Source organism: Danaus plexippus (assembly GCF_018135715.1).
Source record: "Danaus plexippus chromosome 3 unlocalized genomic scaffold, MEX_DaPlex mxdp_34, whole genome shotgun sequence".
In the NCBI taxonomy this organism is placed as follows: domain Eukaryota; kingdom Metazoa; phylum Arthropoda; class Insecta; order Lepidoptera; family Nymphalidae; genus Danaus; species Danaus plexippus.
The window spans coordinates 1,526,540-1,553,481 of NW_026869846.1; the positions used below are offsets into that span (position 1 = coordinate 1,526,540).

At 32.9% G+C, this 26,942-nt stretch overlaps 1 protein-coding gene and 1 non-coding gene across 2 annotated transcripts; both read right to left on the reverse strand.

Annotated features, from left to right (window-relative positions):
- Positions 1–26,199, reverse strand: LOC116774413 (general transcriptional corepressor trfA-like). The gene is made up of 3 exons (XM_032667175.2): positions 25,791–26,199; positions 16,829–17,170; positions 1–3,366 (listed from the first exon to the last, which is right to left on the reverse strand). The coding sequence occupies exons 2-3, from the start codon at positions 16,946–16,948 to the stop codon at positions 166–168; spliced, it is 3,321 nt and encodes a 1,106-aa protein (XP_032523066.2). The 5' UTR covers positions 16,949–17,170; positions 25,791–26,199; the 3' UTR covers positions 1–165.
- On the reverse strand, positions 6,611–6,683 carry Trnak-cuu (transfer RNA lysine (anticodon CUU)). The gene has a single exon. It is a non-coding gene; the product is annotated as a tRNA-Lys (tRNA).
- Positions 26,200–26,942: the final 743 nt, after the last annotated feature.

Consider the following 26,942-nt stretch of genomic DNA (forward strand, 5'->3'; position numbering starts at 1 on the left):
TTATGGTAATTATTATATATTTTATACTGTCATAGTATCTAAGTATAATAGTTATATTTACAACACAAAATATTAACATAAATATAGTAATATTATGCAGGCAAGTTTAATTTTTTACAATAAATTAAAAATGTATATAATAACATAAAAATTCATTATCAGTTGTTAAACGTACGGTTCAAAATACTTAATAGCAGTCGTCATAGATTTCTCGTTGATTTTATTCGTTGCGATGGGATTCTTAAATCTCATTTTAATGTCCTTAGGCTTTAACACGCTTTTATGATTAGCACTCGGCGGCCGCATACCAAGGTAATTCTTGTTATGGCTAAATATAGACTTAGAACTAAGACCAGACGTCTCTAGGAAGAAATCAAACGTGCCCTTAGACTTTTTCATGTTGTTCGTTTCAGTATTTTTATTCATCATCATTCTCGGTTCGCATTTCACAGTGTTGTATGAACCGCTGTTGCTTCCCGAAGAATTGCTTGATTCGATATCTGAATTCCTAACTGATTCAGTCTCAACATTTTCTATATTCGATAAGAGATCAGGTTTATTTGACAGTTTGGCACTTTTATGAAAACCCTTTGAAACATTTTCGTTGCTCTGATGAAGTGTATTTGGTTTTTCAATGTCGTTAGTACTATTATACTGATTGTCTGTTTCAGGTACGTTGGTGAGATGTTCCGTCACCACATCGGAGACGGAACCATCACTGCTTCCAGAGCTGATGCGGTATTCTTCCGCGACTATAGTACCGAGTTCATCATCTATCTTGAACTCCTCGAAATCTTGTGACAAATCGAATTTGTCAATGTCGTCTATGTATTCATTTTTGCGAGGCTCAATTTTCCCGGGAACCTGATTGAATTGGTTGTCCAATTCAGTCAAGTTTATGTGTTTACCGCTTGTCTTGACGCCTTTGTTTATTTCTGAAAGAATAGAAGACACTGTGTTGCCCATCTGAATTGAACCACGAGGGTCTAATTTTGGCTGCAATGCCTGAATGCTAAAATTTGCCAAGTAACTTTCGGTTGTTTGCGGAAAAGACCTGTGATCGTCACTAGGCTTTTCGTCTTCATCAGGAATTATTATTTCAGTGACCTGTGGCAGTTTGGGTATATCTTTGTCACTTATTTTGTTCTGTATTCTTGGCAAAGACACCACTTTAGCCACGTTATTCCTCTGATTAGCAGCATGAATAGGATACTGTTCGTTATGTATTTCAACAGTAGGCTGCGTCAGTAGCAACTCTCTTTTACCATTACTGACTACTGGAACATTTATCTCTGAAATGGAACAGTAGTCCGGTTCTAGATTTTTCATTGTAGCCACTTGTCCCACGTTTCTCGTCTTAACATCTGCAACCCGTTGATTAGCCGCAACGGCTTCAGAGTCTAATAGCTCCATCGCTGGTCTCATAGAGTTTTCAGCTTTCCATTTGGCTGATAAATTTTTTGGTTTAGGCGGCAGTGCAGGGGGAGTTCGTGGCACTTTTCTCTTATTGAATATCTTCATTGAACCCAGACTATTATCTTGACTTGTCTTTGTTTCCATCGTGTTGATAAGATTACGGTTTTCTATATTGGCAGCAATATTTTTCACTATAGAGCCTCTTATTATAGGAACAACGTTTTTCTCGGGGGTTGGTGGAGCTCGCAACAAGGAAGCAGGATGTTCCTCAGCACTTTTTGTTATAATTGGTTCATATTCGTTACTGTAAATGCTTTGAATTTCATACTGAAAGCCTTGAGCAGTATTCGGAACTTCATAGCTGTGTTCTGAAGCTGTTTCCAAACTAAATTTGACGATTTTATTAGCTCTCTTATCTGATCTGGGTAATGTGTGATTTGAGCCAATAGTCGCTCTGAATTTATCGTCATAAGAAATGCTATTCAAAGTCGAAAATTGAACACGTTTTGTTGCTGCTTTAGGACTTGGACTTGGAGCTTCGCTTGATTTTGAATTTTCATTACTACTGTCGTCTAACGAATTCTGAAGCAGAATTTGATTGACGCACTCAAGAACAGGATTATTTCTGTAAATTTCATTAGGTGGTGTATCATCAGCGTCACTGGTGCTAGCGTACCAATTTTCGCTTATATCACCGTTAATTTCATTATTTTTGTTTATATTATTATTTTTATCATCAAATATGAATTTATCATTGTTATCATTGTTTAGGACGTTATTACAAAGCACTTCATTTTTGGCAGAAATAAGTTCAGCATGTATTACGCCACTGTTTATGCCTGCCATCAAAACGTTGTTAGCTGATTTGATATCATCAATATTTACTCTTTGGTCTAGACAGTCGATGTCTTGTTCTGGATCGCTAACATTGCAATACCATGGCTTCTCATCGCCATCATCACTAAGCACTTTATTTAGGAATATTTGTCTGTTTGTCTTTATTTCTTCCGAAGCTTGTCTTTTGATTCCATGGAGCCTTTCAATTTTAGTGGAATACGTCTTGTCGGAATCAGTAAATGTTTCAGCATCTTTTTTTGCTGCTTCATCAATTAGCTGATCTATTTTAAGCGAAGCCCTTCTTATATCGTTTGCTATTTGATTAGCCGTTGCATCATTATCTTCACCATGTACTTGGTAATTCAGACTAACACATTCTTCTGCGCTACTGCTATGTACTTGATTGTTATAATTCTTATGTGTATTTTCATTATTTTTCCCGTTGTTCTTTCTGCCGGAGTATTTTCTTGATCTTCTAAATACATCTCTCCGTACAAAAGCTTGTTTGTTTTTAATGAAGGTACCCTTACTTCCCACGCTTACAGTGTTGCCCTCTTCACTTGAACTTGAATTTCCATAGACTATTTCATTCTTCGGAAGTTGAAAGCTTTTACTTAACCTAGTGTTCTTTTGGAAAGCCGGTGGCGATTTTCTTTCACGATAGCTGCAGCTTCTGACAAAACTGTTTTGAAACCTAGAATCTGTGCTCTCTAGGCTCTGGAACTCCGGGTCCGTCTCTATGTTGGTTTGCTCGCTCGTAAACCCAAGTAGTTGTTGACAATTGCTGCAATAAGACTTCCGCGCTTTCAGTTTATTTATTTCTTCCTGTTGTGATTTTATAATTTTATCTTTCTGTTTAAGTGATACGTGTATTTGCTGCTGTTCTCTGCTCAGCCGAGATTCAAGCAGCACTAACGATCGGAGAACTATTGCTAGCTGGTCCTGTCTTAGTCGCCGTTCCTGGGCAGCTTTCTTGTCGCGAGCAGCGAGTTCTTGGGTCGCTTCAACCAGTTGATGTCTCTGTTTCAGCACCGACTCCGACTGTTGCTGTAAGGCGCTCCTCACCGCGTCCAACTCCCGTCTCAATTCCATCGCTTCTGAACTGCTATCCATCTGTAAAATAAAAATATATCGTTAGCATTAAATAAGAAGGTTCGCAAACTCTTTAATGTCAATGGGATAAACATCGACATTTAAGTCTAAAAGACACTTCAATAGAACGACTATACAACAGTACACCGAAATGTCAAGACCGATAGAATCACGTTTTCATCAAAATAGTAAAAAGCATAAACAAGATGAATTGCTCCAACGTCCAATGTATATTATATTTTGTATTCACAACATTTGAATACTTTTATCCGTAATAGTCTAAAGTAATTTTGATAAGGAGGTCACCGGTATCGGGAAACTGTTATCGAAAGCGGAATGTAAATTTATGTATTTATATAAAACAGATAAATGTATTTCTTTCTTAATATAATTAAAAATCAAATTTCAGATTGTTCGAAAGCGATTAAAAATAGAATTTATGACGTGTTAAATATTGCTGTTATTATAAAAAAAATAATCTTCAACATGCCCGTAATGGTTGTTTAGCAATAAAATGGTCATCTAGGTTAGCAATTAAAGATAAGAAATTTATTTAGAAGTCAGCGCTACTTTTACTTCACTACACGTTCAAAGTCCGTTTTGTATAACCCCGTTAATTACTATGTTGTTTTGTTTCACATATAATTGTTTTGGTAAATATATTTAATTTAATCAACAATCTAATAACATATAAAGTATGTTTTATTTGATTTCAATGACAATATAGTTGAGGTTAACGTCGTTGCGGTCGAAGTTCAATAGTTTAGACCTATTAAATATTTTAATTATTCAACGAAACAACAAAAATTTAATTACACAGGCAATAATTTATTACGCATCATCAATGCTAAACGGCATTTGTAAACAAATATTACCTAAACCTACCTACATATATGTTTACATAAGAACAAAGTTCAGAAATATTGTTTACTAATGATGTAAAAATGAAAAAAAAAATATCTAGCTTAATATAAACAAGGTCTAATTTCAAAACGATTTAATCCTTAGATATATTTTTTTATTGGTGTAGAAATATTTTATCACATCCAAATTAACAGCCGCCCACGGTGATGGGGTAACAAAAACGAAAGTCGATCCACAATAGGTCTCGGCTGAAGGTAAGCTTTCCTAATATTCGGACTCATATCATTCATTCATTCCAAATCATTCTTCCACTTGTGAAAAATTCATAGTCATAGATTTTAAACGCTTTTAAGTCAAATACTTTGTTTTGTAGTATTTGCTTAAGTAATTGCCTACGTAATTAAGTTAATATGATACTACTACGAAAATTTAACTGTATTTCTTTTTAGTAAGCTACGAATTATTGTTAATCTATTGAATAAGAAATGGTAATAGTTTCGTATTCAGTGTGAGGATACAAACTTTAGTAAGCATTTGTAGTAAAACGGCCCGACCCACCCACACCGACACCGAACGACTCACTCTCATATTTAGATGTCAAATTTAAATTTAACTTCAAAAAATGTGTGGTTTTGGGATACATAGCCTAAATAAGATAATTTTAAAAGTCACTTGTTAAAATACACACAGTGTGTGACTTGATAGGTACACAAAAAGACAATAAAATTATATGAATCTTAATATTTTTATGCTTTACCGTGCTCTTAAATCATATTATCCGAAAATATGATTCTTCAAATGCGGCTATAGCTATTATGACATCGATTGCATATAGATTTAATGACATATTGGAGCCAAGGAGAGACATTCAGAGCGTAGGATATAAGATATTCTATTATAGCTTTGTAAGTATGATATGAAAATAATGTCAAAAATATTAATAAATCCGTTTGTTTTTGTTTCGCATGGTTTAGATTCCTGGTTAATATATATTGTCACACTGAGTCGCAAAAAATCGCTACTCAGCGATAACACGGCAATTTGTTTCACTTTTTTTTTATATAAATTGTTGAATCCTATTGTTTTTTCTTTATTTTACTGTAAAATTAAGAATATTAAAAAATAATCAATGAAATGTATTGTATATGAATTAGTTTATGTTTTCCATCCTACAAATAATGTGTTTATTGTTGAATCATTTGTATAATAAGTTATGCTATTGAGCTCGCCTACCGCAATTACTTTTACTCAAAGATATGCCCAATGGCGACTGGACTTTCTTTTCTTATCAAATCCTTAAATATTCATGGCATGTCTGTGGAACGTGCCACGTCTGTATAATTGGTTTTAACTGATCTATGTACACCAGATTTATTATTAATTATATAAAACCTTTTTATTTGCAATATTTTAATTATGAATCGTGAATAGAATTCGAAAGGGGTGTTTATTTTAAATATTGGATGCATAATTTTTATGGCCGGTCGTGTACCATATACTGGTATGCAACTTAACACAAACCAATCGAGATTTTTTTTTATATAACGAAGCTATGAAACTAAGAATCATGTTTGTTTTTTATGCTCACAAATTTATTTGCATATAAAGCTGATAAATAGCGTATTCTTCGGTTATATGTAGTTTTTGAAGGCGGAGAACTAATCGTTCTAGTCCAGTAAATGCAGGAGTTTCCGCTTCGTGGAGCAGCGTATGCATAACCAGAGAACTCGGTCCCAACTCAGTGTGCGTGCAAGTTGTTTTGTTAACTTAAAACTGAACGTTCCATCGTCTATGCTCATGATTATACGTTTATAATCTAACCTTTTGATTTATATGATAAAATCGTTATAAGATATGGCCTTACAATCTGGTGTCGTATGTAGAAATCTAGCTAAAGGTTGCTTGATAGGAAATATCAGTAAACTTTAATATAAGACCGCCTTTGTTTCACCTTTTTTTAAAACGTTGTATTTTTTTTATAAAAAAAATATAACTAATAAAAGCTATGAAATTTTCTCATCCAAAGGAAACATTAGATTCCGCCTCATTTACATAATGGTTATATATTTGTCGCACATTAATTATTTATTTTTAATATACAATTTTATTACACAACATCCGATCACACGTATTAACGTTTTAATAGCTGTTTAACTGTTAGGTAATATAAGGTACTTTGATTGACGTTTAAGAAAGACATAAAGCAATTTTACCCGGTGTCTGGTAGTTTAATTTTTATTAGCCGCACCCCACTTTCACGGTCGGTTAAGTAATAGCCCGCTAATGTATCCGGAGTATTTTTTTGGAATACCAAATAATTTACGTCAGTGTCTAAAATTTAGTGCTAAGATAGCAGTTAATAAAAAAACCTAATAAATTGAAAATACAGCTACAAAAACATCGCCCAACGTGGGGCTCGAACCCACGACCCTGAGATTAAGAGTCTCATGCTCTACCGACTGAGCTAGCCGGGCTTATGCTGGGAATACGAAATAGCCAGTCTGTTACCGTTACATATCCACAGACTATAAATAGATTGTGAATACATCAAGTACAGGCAATCCAATCGTAGGAATATCATATATACAAAAAAATATGGAAGTAAACATCACCACAGTACTTCTATTATTGTAGGATATATTTATCTACTACAGATTATTATGTAAATGAGATTGATCGTGTGTATTATGTTTTTTGTGTATATAAGTATATATATTTGACCTTTATAAGAAATACTCGTAAACCCAGTGTATTTGAAGTTCCTCATTAGAACCGGTCGGCAGTTGCGAAAGCTTTCAAGGTTGAATGGAGCTTTCTTCTAACAAGAATGCGTCCGAGCATCTAACACGAAGAAAGGGAGATAACATTCTTATCCAGTACTTGTATCGCCTGCTAGATATACGCCCGCATACTTTCATTTGCGTGATTCAATTAAAAGAGAATTTATATTCGGAGAAATTAAAAAAGAAGTGTCCATATTAAAGTTTATTTAAGCTTAAAAAACTAAAGGGAAATGCAGTATCGATCGCGGCCGTGACCGCAGTGTGTGACTCAGTCACAGTCTTTGTCCTCATGTGAGGCCAACTTATCAGTATCACAAACCTAAACAACTTTTAAAAACATATATTCACTTTTGATTTTAAAAACAGAACAGCCTTATGGCCAGTAACTTGACATGCAAAGAGAATTGCTAAGAGGTTTTAATGCAAACGTAAAAGTTTATTTTAATCAATAAATATTCGTATGACTCACTGTGGAAGGGCCAATGAATGAACATAGTTCGTAAGTTAGGCATTTGACTTCATAATACCCCGATATTGAGCTTTTGCTTAAGGTAACAAACAAACTGAATTGTAACAACTATAGTTTAAGAAACAATTATACCGTTGTATGTAAAAGGTATATTTAAATATGTGAACACAAAACAATTGATAACTTCATAGATATAAAATATAAGTGTAACCTCAATTTCTTGATATAGTAAAATGCAATGGCTACACGATCATAGAGTAAAATATTAATGGGAAGAAGGAATTTGTTACGTACGTAAAATAAGTACGAATTTTTTAATTTTAAAATCATTATGTATAGTAACTTAATTTCTCTAGTTTACAATCAAACCGGATAGGGTCGGTAGTCACGTCAATACGTGAGTCATGTCGTTTACCGGTTAGCTTTTGCCACTAAGTTAATATTTCAAACACTAACACGTTCATTTATTGATTGGGACAACCCTATTTCATAAATGAATATTAAAATTTATGAATGTATTAAATTTTTATAATGTTATTGATATGAGATAAATTTTAAAATAGGTGCTTCATAATAATTGTATTGTCAGTGTAAAAGGAAAAAATAACTCTCAAGGCTATCTCTGTGTTATCATGTATATATGTACTATAAAGACATCCGATCTTCATTTAATTAAAAATGTATTTCGGACGTCAATGTCACTGAAGATTAATCTGAGGTCGTAATTAGTATTGACAATACTAAAAAAATTTAGAAGGTCCACATACATAAAGCTTTATTTGTTATTCTATAACGACCTTATAGTTTTGTGTATTTATTATTATGTGTACGTATTGATGGTGGAATAATGTTCGGGAGGTCAGAACTCAGATGTTAGTGGGCCAAAGAAAGTAAAGGGCGAGTGGACGGCGCCGGTGTGTTGAATATAAAATTATTTTATAAATTTGCATTTAAATAACACTGTCAAAGTGGACCTTAGAAATTGTATAAGAATTTGACCACAATGGTTGAAGTATTTTAAGAATTTTCGGGTGTTGTTAACTTTTATTTCTGTTAGCTGCTTACCTGGTACCAGTTGCTGTGTTTGATGTAAACAAGACTATGCCTTTTGTTGATATCTTATAAATTTCTACCAAAAAACGCTTACTTTCTGTTGCCATTTTTTTAAAGATAAAAATTAATATTTCTCGATTCAGTCACTAATATATACATATATAAATAACAAATGTACGTTAGAATGGATGTATTGATGAATCATCATTAATTTTGGAATACAATAAGACTAGTGTGACTTTTGTAAACATTTAAACCGCTAGTTTGGAGTTTTTTAATGTATCAAATTTGAATCTATACAATAATAAAAAGATTAAAAGTTAAAAACAGTGAAAGATAGGTTTTAATTGATCAGAAATAAGCGTGAGGCTGGAGTTTAAGATGGGACATAAAATGAGTTACAATATCATATGATCTGCGATGAGTTACAGATTGATGGTCGATGCTGGAATGATGGGAATGCCATTAAATAGCCGAGGTTCTTCAGCCACCCGTTAGCATTAGAATGGTTTCACTAATGATTTGATTGGTCACGGTAGATTTCGATGTATCGATTACAAGTAAAATGAACTTTCTCGAGATGAGGATTATCGATTCATGAGTGGAAAGCCGGTAAATTATATCGCCCCAGATATTAGTACGTAAATGTAAGACGTCGATTGTACGTGTCATTGGCAATGAAAGTGACGGTTTAAATTTTTTACAGACAGGTATTATTTAATTAATTAATTCTAATTGATATCGTTTATTTATAAATTAAGCGAAATAATATGTTCATTATGAAATTGCATAATTTCTCTACTATTAATTATATCAATTTATTTAGTATTCGTATTAATTAAATTATACTTATGTATGTATTAAATAAATGTATATGACACGTTAAAGAGGTAATGATAGTATATTTACCTATACATAATTATTATTATAAGGTGTTTGACCGCAAACAACAATCCGCGAATAAACTTACCAAAGGTACCATCGTCTAAACACATACGAAAAAGTTTCCAGTCCTTTGCAAACTTCTGGTAAAGGTACTGGCAAGTTTCGTAAATGTATTTCTGGTCTTGGTCATATCGTTAAAGTTTATATAACAGTAACATATTACTTGTATAGATAATTTCACAAAAGAAAGCAAGTGTACGACATTCGTAACACAATGGCCAGTGTTTAGAATGGTCATGTAACAAAACAACAAGGCCCGAATCGTTTGTTTCGAATCAGTTGTCTTGGTATGTTCTCTAAAACGTTTCATAGACAACAGTTTACAAATACAGTAAGCATAGTCTACCTTAAGCTTTATGTGTTTTACGCAATCTGTCCTAATCCACAGATAATAAATATTCTTATGATACTGTGACACGATACATTTTTTACATCCACATTCAATTAGATTCGTTATAATTAAATGAAAAAAGTATGTATATATCGTACATAAAAAAAATAAAAAAACAAAATATTTTTGTTGTTTACGGAATTCATGGACTCGGAACGTAATACGTTCTTATACCGACCGTATTATATTTTGACATAATTCAACGAAAGTGACGTTCACCGCTCAGGTCGTGATGATATTTCAAATGTGCTTTATCCATTGTGCCCGTTATGGTTACGTAAAACGGGGTCATTAATAACTCTTACAGAAAACGCTGTGAGATTTCTATGTAATTTTGTGCTCTTCAGCCGTAATGGAACTTAGTGAAACTAAAAACTAATAATGTTCGCAATCGTTTGTGTTTTAAACTAGAGACAGATATAACCCTTTTAAATGTTAAAGATACATATAATAATTTAATGATGTACTTCGATTTCTATTTTGCGATGTAGTAAAAGTAATACTACCCCGAACCTAATAAACTCAGAACTATATTTATGGATAAGGATTTAATGCTATCTAATCGGTTGCGTGATCAAGAGCTGGTTTAACTTACAACCTTTGGACTAAGGCGGCCATTTAGATTTTCGCAATACATAAGCGAAAGGATGCTTGGTGGACCTAAATATTTAACGCGAACCACAGAATAAATTATGAACATTTAACCGAAAGATTACTAAAAGTGTTTGTTAGAAAAAGTATAAAATTTTTTCACTTCTATCGAAGTATATGTCTGCTGCAAGCCAGTAACCCTATAGCTCAGTGCACTAAACGACGGTATTGCAAATTACAGGTTCAACACCTGTTTATAGAATGTTTATTTCATATTACTCCAACATAATTTCCATTGCAAATTCCAATCGTTACGTAGATAACCTGCATACCATGGTTGGAATGTTAATAAAATCTAAGCAAAAATAAAAGGTCGTACGAGCACGCGCTCATCAAACCGTTCCAATGGAACGTCGTTAGAGGGTTCTTGTGCGTGTAATGAAACGTCAGTTCACATTCAGTATAATCTATGGACATCCACAGATTATATATTTTATTATAAAAACAAATATTATACACCCAGATAATTTTCTATACGCAATAACATATTCAACTCTTGACCACGACTGTGGCAAATTAAAGGAAACATAAAAACTATTCTGTTGCTTTTCCAGTCAAACTTTCTAGACAATTAACGAAATACAAAATTTTGTATATTATACGCGGGCTATAAACATGAGATATGATGATTTGAATGGCGTTATGCATTAAAAGCGATGAAATTTGAATTATTTAATTCGTCCTGTGATTTAATTTCGTAACACCCATTATATTATTGATGGCAAAACTTTCTCATTATAATTATGAGGCTCAACTTCCCTTATTTTCACTTTAATTTGTATAGATTGATTAAAATAACTTTTATATTTCGAGTTTCTTTAAATATTCTATTGAATAACTGGTTTAATGGCATAATGTTCCTTAATGTCGAAGAGTATCGTAATATATTTTCATTCTACTAAGTACGTAATAAGTTATCAGTGGCGTGTCATTAAGAATTATACGGAACCAACATCCGTCATCTCCGAGTACACGCGAGTGAATTTCGGCCGACAAAGAAAATTACACCAGTGAAGCACAATTCGAACGTATTACGTCAAAATAAGCGTCTTATAAGATAAAGAAATCGTTGAATCAAAACAACCTTTTTTTCTCTAAGGATAAAGAATATTCAAAGAAGGAATTTTATCACATAAATTAGATTAGTTTTCCCTTAATATTCTAGGTAAAGTTGAAAAACCGTTGGTAGCACGCATGCATACATATCTTGTAACCCCATTCCAACATTAACATGTATCGTGACAGAATGACATGATAAAAGAAATCACACATCTTTATCCAGTTAGGGGAAGCCATACGATGAAGTGATTTAAGGTTGAAGTCGGATTATTTTTAGACGAAAATGGCTTTGCATACCACGAGGCTTAGATTTCTAAATGTATTAAGAACGCAATGCGATTATGTCTCATTGTTTTGTAATAATATCTGAGAGAATATTTTTAATGTTGAGATATTTGTATAGATACAAAATCAAGTTTAAGTATTTTAACAAAAGTTATTTTAAATTTTGTTGTTAAAACATGAATATATCCATATATCTTATCTCACAACTTTTTCGTTTGTAAATTAAGTTGTATAGGAGTTCACCCATAAAATTGTTTCAATATACCTATTAAAATGACTTTATTTTTCAGTAGGAAGGTTAATATAAATAACAAAGAGCCGTGACGGCTATCAATCTCTGAAATGTTTATATTAAAAAATACAAATAACCATAATTAAACTACAACACTTTAAAAAATGCTCACCACTATTTGTTCCCACTGATATATTGAAGAATAAGCAGCTCAAGAGACTTAAAGCAGAGAAATCTCTAAGACAGAACTCAAACAAAGCCTGAATATATGAACTGTCATCCGAACAGACAAGTTATCTTTGTCAAACACTTCATTAATCTCGGTTTCACTGCCCCTTCTAATAATTTCTACTTTAAAATTCTTCTAAGAATATTTTTTGTTGTTGATATAAATACAAACACTCCCCACGTCTTGTTTGTAGGTACCTACTGCTATTCAGTACACTCCACTGACATCAAACATCAACTGATTAGTAATTAAAATTAATTTGTCGATAAGCTTAAAGAAATGTTCTGTGAATTAATAATTATATTGTAAAAGCATTAGAACAGAACCAGTATTTCTTGTTTTAATATGTCGAAACCTTAATGTTTTATAGTCATTTTAATAACTAATAAAAAAATCGATGATGATAATGAAAATTGTGGTTCTGTGTTAAATATTAAGATTTTAATATATATAAATGTGTCTATTATGTATTGTAGGTCCGACGGGATGCGCGGGCATTGATTGGTGATAAATTTCTCATGTAAGGCTAAGTCGGATTAGTTTAAAAACTGTTTCATATAAAAATATATATGGCCAGCAATAAATCCCTTATCTTATGAAACAGGCTTCGTAGAGTTTATGTCTTTTAGCTTTGTCTCGCAGAACGAGTCGAACTGGGCTTAGTAAATTTTTCGAGCGGAAAATTATATGGACGTTTCAGTCTTGCAATCCGTTTATTAGGACACAATTTGAATTGAACGTATGCAAATCAGCGTGAAATTGTGGCGAAATAAGCTGATCTCATCTCTTGATCTTTGTTTTGATGCAACGCGTGTTATAATAGGCAATTTTTCTCTATTTAGTTCTGATATTGTGAAAATCATTGTTCTGTTACGACGATGTGAATTTATAATGAACTATACTCTGTTTATGTTCCGAACAATTAATATACAATACAGTTGAAGGTTTTCATACTTGTTGTAATTTTGAACGCGACATGCACTTCTAAGGCCTTACGTTGATAACGCAACGACACGGCCTACGTTATGCGGGTATTACCGATGTCTTTGTTAAAGCAACGGTTAATACTGTTATTATGACTAAGTTTGGTGGGTTCTTTGAATCGATAAACACATGTAATTATATAGGGATGTATTCTTAACCGTTAAATGATAAAGCATTTGTAGGACACAGTCATTTTTTTAAATTTATGATAGCATTAAGATTAGGTTTCCGATATTTGACAGCATGTCAATACTTTTTTGATGTCTATGTTTACAAATATAGACTATTTTACATGAGTTGATGTGTGTGACATACGAGTTAAAAATTAAAATTAAATACAAAACACTTTAATGCTTGAAATTTCTTGTTAATTTCTTATATTAAAAATCATAGTTATTTAATCATCTTTATTATTATTATTATGCAGAAATATCACAGGCAATTTTCTTGTTAATGTCAAAGGCGTTTCACTAGTTCAATGAAAGTGAAAAAAAACATCACAGTATTATAAAATAGAAAGGACAGCAAGGGACCGACGCTCGCTGAATATAAATGACAGTGAGGGATTTACGACATAGATTAAATATGATTTAGATTTGCCTGAAGAAGCGTCCGGACAATAATAATAAAGCCTGGTATACACGTATTTTATGACATTTAAAGAAGAAAATTTGATCATAGAGGATAATAAAAGAAATATGTAGTGTAAATCAATCTCTAAATATAAATATCATAGATATACGATGTTCCTTGTGCCGTATATCGTAACATGGCCACAAGCCCGATGAAACTATCGATAACACAATGACATCATTAATTCTATACTTAGTTTTTATTCATACCCACAGTCGTAAATAGACCAGCCTTGTTTCTAACTAGCTGCAGTAAAAATTATTGAAGAGTATAAATAGTGACGATAGTTGTATAGAAGCAATTTTATTTTATAAGCCTGTTGAAACCAGACAGATAAGTGTTCGAGATACGTCAACGATTTCAGTCTTATTAAGTATAATAGAAATGACAATACAATGGCGCATGGTTGAAAAAACTTGTGCAAATTTCTACATAACTTAAGTCGCAACAGTGATGCACATCTGATGTAATAATTCAGAGCGTGTCAGAGAAGAGTCGTGCATTTGCGCACGCGCAGATCAATCATCAAGGACGATCGACGCCGAACGTGGCGGTACAATTAAAATAAGAGCTAACAATCTTCCAAATTTATGATCAATTAAGTTCAGCGATTTAAATGTCGTGGAAAAGGTCGATATAATTTGGACGAATCAAACAGTATTCAACGAAAGCATGATAACTATTATTAAGCATAGAAATATAAATATAGATGCAAAGGATAAAGTAAATATGAACATATTTATAACTAATCTTATCTGTAAAGTAACTCTAGGATATCATCCAACAGATAAGATAGAAGAAAATCAATAGTTGGCTGATGAGGATAAATGAAGTTGAAAAACATCATAGAAACTAAATTCGTGCATACATACTTGGTTAAAGACTTGCTTTTTTTTTGTTACCTTTCCACACTACATAATTTTCTATTCAAAAGTCTTCGAACGTTATAGCATAAATCTAGGTTCATAAATGAGAAACGGGAAACGTTTGGTATGTAGTGTAACGATGCATGCTCAGACTAAGCGCACTGGACGTGTGCATGTAAACTCGTGACGAAAACCGCTCAATAAGACAATTGTTTATTTCGTTTATATGTAATTAACGGCTGCGAAGAACATTCACACAGGAAATCTTTGAGGCACAATAGATTGCTGTTAACTTGTACTGTGACCTATTTCCACATTATATCTTAAATCAAAATAGAGGCATTCAAGCAACGGTAAACGCCATTGAATTACGATCCGAGCCCGAGGCCGCTGCGAAGTAGTTAACATAAAGTAAATTTAGAGCAGGTAAGTTGTTCATATAAAAAATATATATACATAAACTATTAACGATGTGCCATTCAGTGGCAACGGTATTTTCTATGTGATCATTAACATTTTTAAAACTATTTAGAAACAACTCACTAATGGCACACCTATCAATTATTATGTTATTAAAGTTATAATAGCCGTGAAAGTGCTGACTTAAAAGAGCATCACGTGCGACAGTCGAGACAATGATGGCCTTCGTACACGTTACGATAAATAAGACGTTGAATGCAACGTCACAAGATTGCGTGATGGATTTTGAACTGTTGAAGCGATATTCCGAATCGAAATCTAGTAAGCTTACCATTAGTTCGCTTCGACGGAATATACGTAAAATTTCTAGTCTTTCACATAAAATGATTTCACATATGCGAAGATTTATCAACCAAAAATATGAAAACTATCTGGTTTTAGTTTAAACATGCGAACGCGGAGTAAGGGTTCAGATTCGGATTTTATTCCTTCCGCGTTGACAGGGAAAATGTCAACCGACAGAGGGCCACAGGAAGATACGTTCAATCGGACGTTACGTTCTATGAATTTCTAATATATTAGCATCATATTTGCTTTATTGCCATATCAATTGGAAGTTAAAAAGTATATAAAAATGATAAAATTATATTTCGTTATCAGATAAGGCGGTGAAAACGTGACGTGTGTGTTTATTTTGTTATTCACTTTATGGAAACAAAACAAAGTGTCTTGCGAATTTTTAATAAAACATCTTATAATGATGATTGTAAACAGATACTGTTATAATATTGAACGTATTGCGTACCTAATTCAAATATATACTTTAATATAATATACGCAATACTTTTAATAGTACTTACGTAACTGTCATCAGCTGAAAATAATTATTGGAAAATATGTACACAATTATGGACTGTCGACGATATTTATTGACAAATGTAAATGCGTACAACGACAGTGACATTCCTTTGAAAGGTGTTGAGAAATTTTAATGGTCTTGTATTAAAAGCATAATGCTGTATCGGATGAGATATGAGTGGAGGTATTGCGAGGTTGCCGAAACGGGCAGATGTCATATAACTTTCTCTCCGCCTGAACACGGGAACCGGACCTGATTACATTGTTTCAGTTAATTCATATCAAATGAAATTGAAAGTCGTTCAATGAAAATCGAAGACATTCCACTATAATTTCACAGAAATCATCTGTATATTCCTGTGATTGGTCTTGTTTGTACATCGATTTGTGTATAAATTTTTGCTTAACAATGAAATCGGAGCCCAAACGATTATGTAACAGCCGCTCGCCAGTATCGTGATCTACATTAGGACAGGTCGTAACAGGATATACATATTTTCTGTTCGTGACACTTGTCTCTAAATTAAAATGATTTTATAAATGTCATACATCTGACATTTGGCTTAAATAATCTAACACACCATTATTATTACGTCGCGGTAGTACGTAAAATTTTAATGCTGAAGGACAGGTACGGCAGCCCATTTGAAGAAGAAATAAAAATCAGGAAATCATCAAATTACTTTCGAACGAAAAATTCTCATGTATCATACTGGGTTTTAAAAGTAAAATTTTGCGGGTGATTATACCACAATACTCACTCTCTCGCAAAGCGGTGGAGGCATTGTCGTATCAGCTTCCGTGTAGATGCACAAAGTGGACTTCCTAGACAGCGAGTCGCTGGCCAGACTGCTCGAGCTGGAGCCTGTCGAGAACTTCATTGTTACTTCCCAACCAGCACGTTAAGATCAAGTAACCTCCAATTGCACTTCCATGTGGTGTTGCCGGCACATCACACAAGTGTCGGTTACTGAATCTATGCTGCAGTCTTCACTAAACTCCTTATTATCGCGTGCGCAAGTGACAGTGGTATTTTGTTATCTGGACTCCTGGTGTCTCTTTCCTCAGCAAGTTTCAACTCGATTTTCGAACTGCTATTTAGCCTAGAACAAAGTAACTTAATGTGAGTTTTAATCATTTTAAGGTTGACTTTGGTCATTTATTTTTAATGGAATTCAGTTTATATGCTTTAAAATTATCATTCCAAGGGATGTATTAATTGGTAGGAAATTTTGTCTTTTTTTGAAGGTGTATTGGCTCTGATGCCAGTATAATCTCTAATTATAATTAATAATGTTGAGCAATCTTAGGGTTAGTTGTGTCCAAAATTGTTAGTTTTTTGTTAACAAACTTCAAGTTGTTCATAAACGTTTAACTTAACAACAGTGTCGTGATCAGATAAGTGGTCTCTATCGCTTTGCATCGATCCCGTTTGAAAGTGTTGAAATGCATCAAGGACTTGGCAATTTAGATAAAGAGATCGAAGCTGATAGACGAAACGAATCCATTAGCTGTGATAGATTAGCGATAGCTGTAATGTATGCTTTTTACTTCAACGAATCGATATTATTTGAGCACAATACCTTGTTGAGAATACAATTTCAATGAGAATAATAAATGTACGAATTGAATACGAAAAACGAATCGTCTTAAATTATTTAATGTATCTTTCGAGACGTTTCCTTTGTAACAGCTGTCTATCTGGTGATTATATTTAATTTTTTTATAACTAAGACAAGAATCTAGTCCGTTAAGTTCATCTTGTGGATCGCGGGCACTTTGCTTTCACAATATATGTTAATAAGATTGCGACTTTGGCTAAACAGCGCTAACTTACAAATATGAAATACAAATATACGTTTTTCATCTAAGACGTAAAGTTAAAAACATCAAGAACTATACGAAGAATATTAATAACATGCCATGATTAGTTATAAATTTATATATTTATAATCAAAAACAATGATTAATCGTTAAATTATTGTGTGTCATAATATATTAACGAGACTTTCAAGTTAAAAAGACAAAGAAATGTGCGTAGCCGACTTGTGTGAGAAAATGCGCAGTTGGACAACAAGCAATTAAGTCGTGACTCGAGAGTTCAAATGACAATAGTTGACTGCGTGTGAGACAGTGTTGTATGAAATTATTACTGCGTACAATTTAACGTTATATATGGACAATTTAATATTGTGATATTGACTGAGCTCACCCGAAAGAAAACAGAGTCCTTCAGATAATAACTCACAATCTTATCATAAGTCATAAAATCACAAATCAAACTAGAAAGAAAACAGTCCCCAATGACCACGCCAACGAACTATTTATGAGAAACTAACACTTAACAAACATTTAAACGGTATAAATATGTTAAAATCCACTTTTCTTTCAGGAAAAGCAATCGGACACGCCAACATGTATTGCATCTATGATTAGCGTTTACAAGGCAGGGCTCAGGAAACGTTGCGCCTTGTGAGTGAAACAGATGGACCGTTCGCCATGTATCAATGATTTTGATTACGCGACCAGTATATTGATTTACATCTACTTTCATATATAGCTAGCTAGCTTTAGCGAATATTTCTATGGTAGGAATGCTGCAGATGCGGATCCCCTACCACGAAGACCATGTCCAATCGAGTGGAACGACACGACACGAAAAGTAATCAATTAAGTAGGAAACACGCGATTGAATGAAGAATCATAGTAACGGTGCCACATTGGAGTCAGTTATCGAATGGTTGAAGTTAAGTTGAAGATGGTGACTTGCATGACTATTAATATAAATCTTTAAATAATATGTAATAATAGTAAAATCTCTAAAATCATTACCAAACTGAAGTCATCGAAAACTTTTCATTTATTATGTTTTAATAGTTAACCTCGGCTATAGCTAACTAGTTGAGTTAGTTAAAGTAATCAGTGGCCACTAACTAGTAACAGGACCGTTAAATGTTTGATAAAAAAAAAGGTCATAATTTCGAACTTTAAAATATGCATCGGGGATATTTCTTCAGAATTACTTACGCTATATAAGGTTCATTGACCAAATAAAACCATGTACGAATTAAAATCACAGGCATCATTACGTTTTCGACTATAAACATAAATTGCGCAAAAAACTCGTTCGCTTTCCGTCCGAGGCTTCTCGTCTTTTATGGAATGCGACATTCAATATTACATACTTTACTCCCGTCCAATAAATGAACTGACGAAATAGAATGTGATTCAAAAATATACATAACACAATATTATGTTAATAACTACTGGTCTTCGTGTGCGGTCTTGAGATAAAGATCAGCTAGGATGGAAAAAAAAGAGCAAGCTTTGGACCATAATACTTGTCATTGATGTATGGATAGCGAGATAAGGGATTCGCAGTGACATTCTTTGGATGTTTCAAAGTAATCTGTGAATATATTAAAGCTTGTATACGCGGCGTGTATGTTGCGAGGCAATTTTAATTATAGGACTCCAAAATCGCTTACAATGACTGGATCTAGTTGAAATGGATCAACTATTTTAACAATAAGGACAACTCAAATGTCTAGGTCACGATCTCGTGTATTTAAATAGTGTTATGGACCGTATTACACGAGCAGCACAGCTCGTATTAGCACGAAACTTATTTGTATTGAAATTTAAGGTCGGTCACATCCTCGAGTGTCTGAGTTTCATATGTGGCTTATCAATATGACGTCTAACCGCCCGGGCCGAACGGGTCCGTCACGATTCGCCATTTTTGGTATACGGACTTCATAATTGTGAGCATAACATTAAATGGCACAAATCAAATTAAATAAATCCGTAACGAATTTAATACTTTGCCTTTTTATTAACATTCTTCATTAGCAACAGACGGTTCTTCCGCGCACATAGAATTTTTTATCGATTTAAATCAATAAAAAATTATAGTTGTATTCGCATATTAAACGACTTGATGTGAAACGAGCGGTATTTTGAAAACACATAATTATACAGAAACCGGTTTAATTTCCTGCATTTCATAGAGATTATATTAGTTCTTAGAGTTTATTTTGCTATGAGTTTTTAGGATAAAAGTGGCTTCTCCTACCTGATAACATTCCATACATTTAGACCCCTACCCGCATATTGTGTAATTTGTCAAAACCCCGAACAGGGGTTGCAATAACAAATAAACTAACCTTTACCTGAAACTCACTCGGTTGAAATTACCAAAGCTTTTTTCAACTAGGCTCGAGGGGAAAATTCCATTGCCGGTTTACCAAATGTTGCGCTACAAAACGAGTGATTAATCAACTCTTTGGTTACTATTATCACTCAATACCGTTCCTACTTTGCATTTAAACTATATAACGTATAAAGCAACCGGATATCTAAACAGGCAAAAGGGTCACGCTGAACCTTTATGGTACGCACGGTTACTTTGGACCGCTATATAAATACTAACGCTCATTCTTATATAAATCGTTTTAAAATTCGTAATAGATGCCAAATAAATCTTAAGCTGTACTGTAATATCTATGAGTTTTCGTATTTTTCTTAATTGTGTCAAAAAAAGGAAACGTTCTGCTAAAGTTAATATACAAGAATGGAGCAATTACTGAGTTATAATATTATCTATGTTGAATTACGTAACTATATACGAGAAGACGTGGGATTGATTAAATATTTGCGTTTAACACAAGTATCCGTTGTACGCGTGCCGTATTTCTTGCAAATACAAATAAAAAGAATTGATCGTAGGAATGATAATAACGAAACTTACATGTCGGTACATATAAACAATACCTGCCCACATCACTTTATAGTTAAAGGTACAAATTTGTTAAATATAGATTTAAAATTCAAATATATTACAATATACATATGTATTATTTCGTATATCTTAAAAACTTTTGTCGCTGACGTTAAAAAAACTCAAATTCCATAAACTTGCTAAAACCTGTCTTGTGAGAATTATGTTTATATGGAAACATAAACACATAATTCTCATTATAATACAAATGGCACGAATAGGGCTTTGTAGTTATGAAACAAAGCAGATATTTGTTGTTAAGATCCCATTAAATGGGATTAGGCTTATCTTGTTATACCTGAAGGTCGGTTTATATGAATACTTACATTATTCATAATATGTACATATAAACATTCGTATATGTAACTGTTTTGATGGGTAACCGAGAAGGTTCTATATATCCGACCGTATGACCCAAGTTTATGAAATCACATAAATGCCTATAATTTAAATATGTTAGCACGTTTCGAGAAACCTTTACAAAGGTTTCCGTTGACAGCAGGAATGTGTTATGCTCGCGGCCTGTCGCAATCGTGATCATAAAAACCATGACTGGAAAGGTTTTTTAATGACACGTTTCCAGGTGAAAGGTCGCTTAGTGCCCCAAAGCTGCAGTAGGAATTATTTCGCTGAACATATTTTTTGGGCCCCGATCGTGATTTACTACAAATGGTCTAAGACAGATTGACATACAAGAATGCAGGCAATGTGGAGCGGTGTTGCAATACATCGTGATCGTTGGGACCCTGAATGGGAAGGTTTTTTAATGCCCCAATTATGGTCAGAATTAAAATCGTTGCAAACAGAGCTGATACTTAATATTGATTATCCATTGAATGGAGCATTGGTTACTTGTAATTTATTACGGACATAAAGTTCACACCTACATACGTTTCCGCTGCGGACCAATTTGCGAGAACGTACCTATTTAAGTAGATATTATTTTAGATTTATATAGATATACAAATTTGATTTTTCATTTATTTATGTTGTTTTTTTTTATTTATTAAAAAAAATATGTATAAGTGTAATGTATATCCAACTGTATATACATGTAAATAAAACTTTCCTTCTTACGTCGTTATGTGGTCATGAACTTATCACTATTTCTAAGTCTATTTATAATGTTTCCTTGGCACTTAATAATTCTCACAATTAATGTTTTGTAACCGCCATATGTAGTTAAAATTTAAATTAGTGTAAAATAAACGCTACTTAACCTTGGGTCCCTGTCTATTGCCCAATACAAAATGGCTGACTAATAAATAAATGTTATCATGTAATTTGAAATTAATTTATGCGTTGCTAATTACATGACATATAATAATAATAAAATTATCAATCTAATGAATAGAAAAATAATTTGAAAAGTACAAAAACAAAAAAAAACATTTTGTCAATTTTTTTTTTTTTGAGGAATGTACCTAATTTTTTTTTTCAATTAAATTAGTTATTGAATATTGATTCTCACATGGGTTTTAATCCTGGAGTTGATATCCGCTTCTGTTTCACAACGTAAATTTTTATTTGTAAGGTCAGACGGACGCGTCACAACATCTGTACAAATGAACAACGCAATGAGGTTATTTTCCTTCCACACGGGTCAGGAAATTCCGAAGTGAATTTACAAAGAATGCCATTCTTAGCCTTCAATACATTACCATTTTAAAGTACAAAAGAAGATGGACACAAGTGTTTTGGCATTAAATAAACCCGGATTTTTTTTTTGCAGAAGTCCCAAATTGCTGCCATTTGGAAACCCCATTTTAAGTAAAGCTATTTCTGAAATATGGCAAGTTTCATTTTTTTTTTAATGTCATAATGCTTTCATACCAGTCATTTTTTTTTAAATTACGCGCTATGTACTATGCTCTTTCTGTGTACCATAGACTAATTGACTCGAATGCTACAAAATGTGTAAAGAAACTCTCAGAGACCTTTATAGAATGGAATGGCACTCATTATTATGAATGAAATATTTCCGTTTGTAATATAATACCTCTTTGTCGTTCCACATTCGGCCGAGGTTTGAAAGCATTCATAGGATGCATTCAAAAGTTTAAAGTTCATTACAACACGTGACAGATGCATATTATTAAAATTTCGTTTAACGGTTAAATATATGTGCCAAATGCTAATTGTATTGCTAATATGGACGTGGCCAAGTTTTCAACAGAATGTTTTATTTGTAGTCATTCCTAACCATTCACTCACAGCTTTTTATTATCTATGTTGCTTTAGAACGACAAATTTATTAAAATATTTTTTATTTGTAACATCCTACGAATGAACCGGTTTTATTTAACCGATAAGGCATCGTGAAACATCACACGTTTTTAGTTTCCGTAAAAGATTACAGTTCGAAAGATAACCGCTTTAAAATTTAACGAGCCTTTCAAATGTTAGACAATGCGCCCTACTGTTCCCGGATAAGCCCCAATTCAATTTTATTACTAACAATAAGATAAGATTCACGGAATCTCTCGACAGGTGTTAGAGCGACTAAATGAAAGAAGAAATTTAATTGAAATTAAAATCTCAGATAATTTTTTTATGGAAAGTAGATCCGTTAAATATCAAGTGGCACCCAAAAAATATTGATTTCATGTACTGATTCTCAAAGACGCTGGAACGCTTTCTAAAGTATACATTATTACTAAACGTGAAACCATTCATAATAATGTTGAAATATGTAAATACAAACGAAGTCTCGGCGCGTGAAAAATAACACAGATTCGTGCATTTACATGTATGTATGTACAATTAATATTATCGTAATTACTCCGAGTCACAGAACACGGTCTTCATATAATACGAAGACTTCATTGAACCTCCGTGAATAAAATGTCTAAGGATATAATTTAGGATAACTGAGAATTGAACGGGTATTGTTTCATGGAATTATAATGATTAGTGATTTTTCTTAAATAGTGACGTTATTCGGAATTATCATATTCAACAATAGCGTCTTACCAGCCGATACTGCGAACAATGAGCCCGAAAAACAGATTTATTATTAAATCAATGACTTGTCTCAAAATGTTATTTAGATCGTGAGTACGTATTTTTTTTTTTATGTTTTATACTTCTGCTTTAAAAAGGTTTTTCTTTTGCCGTCCAACCACGTGTCTTGATTAGCGCTGCCGGTGATTGCCAACAATTATTTGAATGTTTCTCCCAAACGTAGCGATTTTTTTTTTACATGTTTTAGAGAACCGTCTTTCGAAAAACTGAGATATTTAAATGACTTTTCGTTCGCCGAATTTCATACTGTTCAAACTATGTTCTTTTAGGGAGATGATTTATTTATCTACTGATATACCGACCACAGAGCGTTTCATCAGCGGTGGAGAATAATTTTAAAAAGGTCCTATATTTTCATCTTCCATTATCATTAATATAGACGAAATCCTGAATTCTTTAAGGCGTGCACACTCATATACAATGTACGTTTGACACCTGCCTTGCGGTGAAATGGCCAAGTCTGGGCGCGTCACGCATCGGAGAAAGTGTACTACAAAACGTACCTGTGTCTGCTCTCCAATTGGGTTGCGACCTCGAAATCCAACGGCCGCGGGTCTTCTTTTTACGTGCGGGCCAACATCTGAACCGGTTCACACCGACCGATACCGGCCGAACCGAACCGAACCGAACGAGACGGATTCCGAAAGATTGTCTATGCTCGGAGATTACAAGCTTGGTGTTGACCGTTAACATTTAATTGGATTTTAATTTGCATGCTTTATTCAATTTTTAATATGAATCATTGGCGTTTCAATTAAAAACCGCGGTGTAAGTTACGCATAACTAGTATATATAATTGTCTTTAAAATAATTATTATTTTGATATATTTTTTATATTCTGTGAGTAAGAATTACAAATTTTAACACATAATTTCTATTACATTAAACTTGGCTTGTTATCGTCGTGCAAAACTATTGTTTTGCTGAATTTGTTGTCGCTGATAATCGCGTTAAGACGGCTTAGATAAGATACTGAGTACATGTTTCTAGAATATTTACAATGTGATAATTCAGTGCACTTTTATACAGCGTATGTGCACTATGAATACTTTTTTACCTTCATACGTTTTTTACCTATTAAAAAAATGGCTTTCGACCTAAAACAATAAGGTCATCAGACCTAAATTGTTCATGAAGTATAAATGTTATAATAAATAGGTATGGATGTCCTTAGTACTAATTGGTATCGTTAACGACACACTGTCAGTTTCAACGTTTTTCTTCAATATCAATGGAAAAGGTTAAATTTGTCAAATGATAGTGAAAAGTGCTCGTTATTTTATATGTGGGACTTAATGCGCCCGAAATTACACTTCGACAATCAGCCATAGAATTTTGGCAAACTGAATTTATTCTGCTTGAACAAATGTGAAATTTTGAAAAAATAACGTAATATATAGTAGCGTAATATACCTATGGTATTCTACACTGGGTTTTCCTTAAAATAACATATAGATATTAACATAAAATGTACAAGGAAATACGAAAGACGTATTTATTTTAATAAGGAATTGTAAAAATATTGCACAAGAAATGTTTGGTGATCAATCTCTGAAGTGAATTTTTTGGCCTTCTAAACATTATTTTTTTTTTTATTAAATTATCATAATTAACTTTTAAAGAATTTTTATTGAAACATAAAATCCATTAATCTATTATAAGACAATTTATAGACTTTATGAAAACATTATGCAGAATAGAATTGACAATACATATTTTATAATTATAAGAAATATAAAGGCAACTGAAATTTAACAAATTTTAACTAAAAACAACAACTTCACTTTTGTTTATATCGTATAAAATATTTTGGTTGCAAGCTACTTGGCTTACACAATAAAGAAATATTAATCAAATGTAAATATTCTCTATTCTATTAAAATCCTTGGTAATAAAATAAATAACGATGTTTCTTTTACCTTGAATGTTTCGGCAATCCGCGTCAAAGAAATATTGCTAATTCAGAAGACACAACACAATAACTATAACACCACGCTAAGCGAAACTTAGAAGTCCTCAGAAGAAGTTAAAAAAATACTCGAAAAGATTGAAAAGCCGCACCGTACAAAAAAAAAGTAAAGTTCAACATACTCCGTGGAATGCCTGCATTTCAACTGACCAAAGTCTTGATCGGCTGAGATTACATAAAATCCTAAAACTATCCCGATCAGTCACTACACCATAATATTAAAATATATTAATTTACACAATTTACAGCGATGTTTTTAAAGTTTTGATTGCATCGTAATCAGTCTGTCACTTGACGCAGCGCAGATTTGAAAGATATACACAACCACCCAGCACCGCGGTCGTAACCAATATGGCGGCCAGCGACAGCGGGGACTGGGGACTGAGGAGTCAAACGAATGCATAGAACGAGTTGACGCGAAGGTAACCATAAGCCGAGGTTGTTTTAGCGCGAACTAGTGAAATGCATTCGTTCTTATAACCGAAACATGGCTTTGTTATTCCAGGAATAATTAGTTGACATATATTTTTTTCAACATTTATTAACACTTATAATTTTTTTATTTAGAAACAGAAAATTAAAAAGAAAAAATACCTACTTTAAATACACCCAAGAAAAATATTGTAAAACATAATATTGAATATAATACGATACGATATTTAATGCAGTTTTAGGAACATAGAGAAGCAGTACGATTTAAAAAGTAGTAATTCATAGTTATTTATTTTTTAATTTATTTAATTTAAATGGTAATTTTATAAATTTCTTCTTCATTTTGTTAAAAATGAATCCATTTACACGCTATAAATAATACACACTTCAGGAGAAGTATCAATTTAAATTATTGGTAAGTTTTAAGTATATATTTCTTTTTTCAAATTAAATGTTTTTAATCATTCTTTTGTTGTGATATTGGAACTTTGTTGTGAAACGATTCTATAACACAGATAACGTATTAAAAAAAAAGAACTAAAGCATAAATATTGGGTGTGATTAAGTTTCGTCGGTAAAATTCTACAGCTATATTGCCGCAGGTATAATCCGTCCATGTTTCTATTTCTGCTTGACTAATATAATCATCTGAGGTAACAAGGGTTCTTTA

Bases quoted from the DNA above. Each gene is read 5' to 3' on its own strand.
- LOC116774413 (XM_032667175.2), bottom strand. From the start codon at position 16,948: ATGAAGTTCTCGACAGGCTCCAGCTCGAGCAGTCTGGCCAGCGACTCG. The intron at 3,367-16,828 runs GTGAGTATTGTG...TTTATTTTACAG, and splicing joins CTCCACCGCTTTGCGAGAGA to ATGGATAGCAGTTCAGAAGC.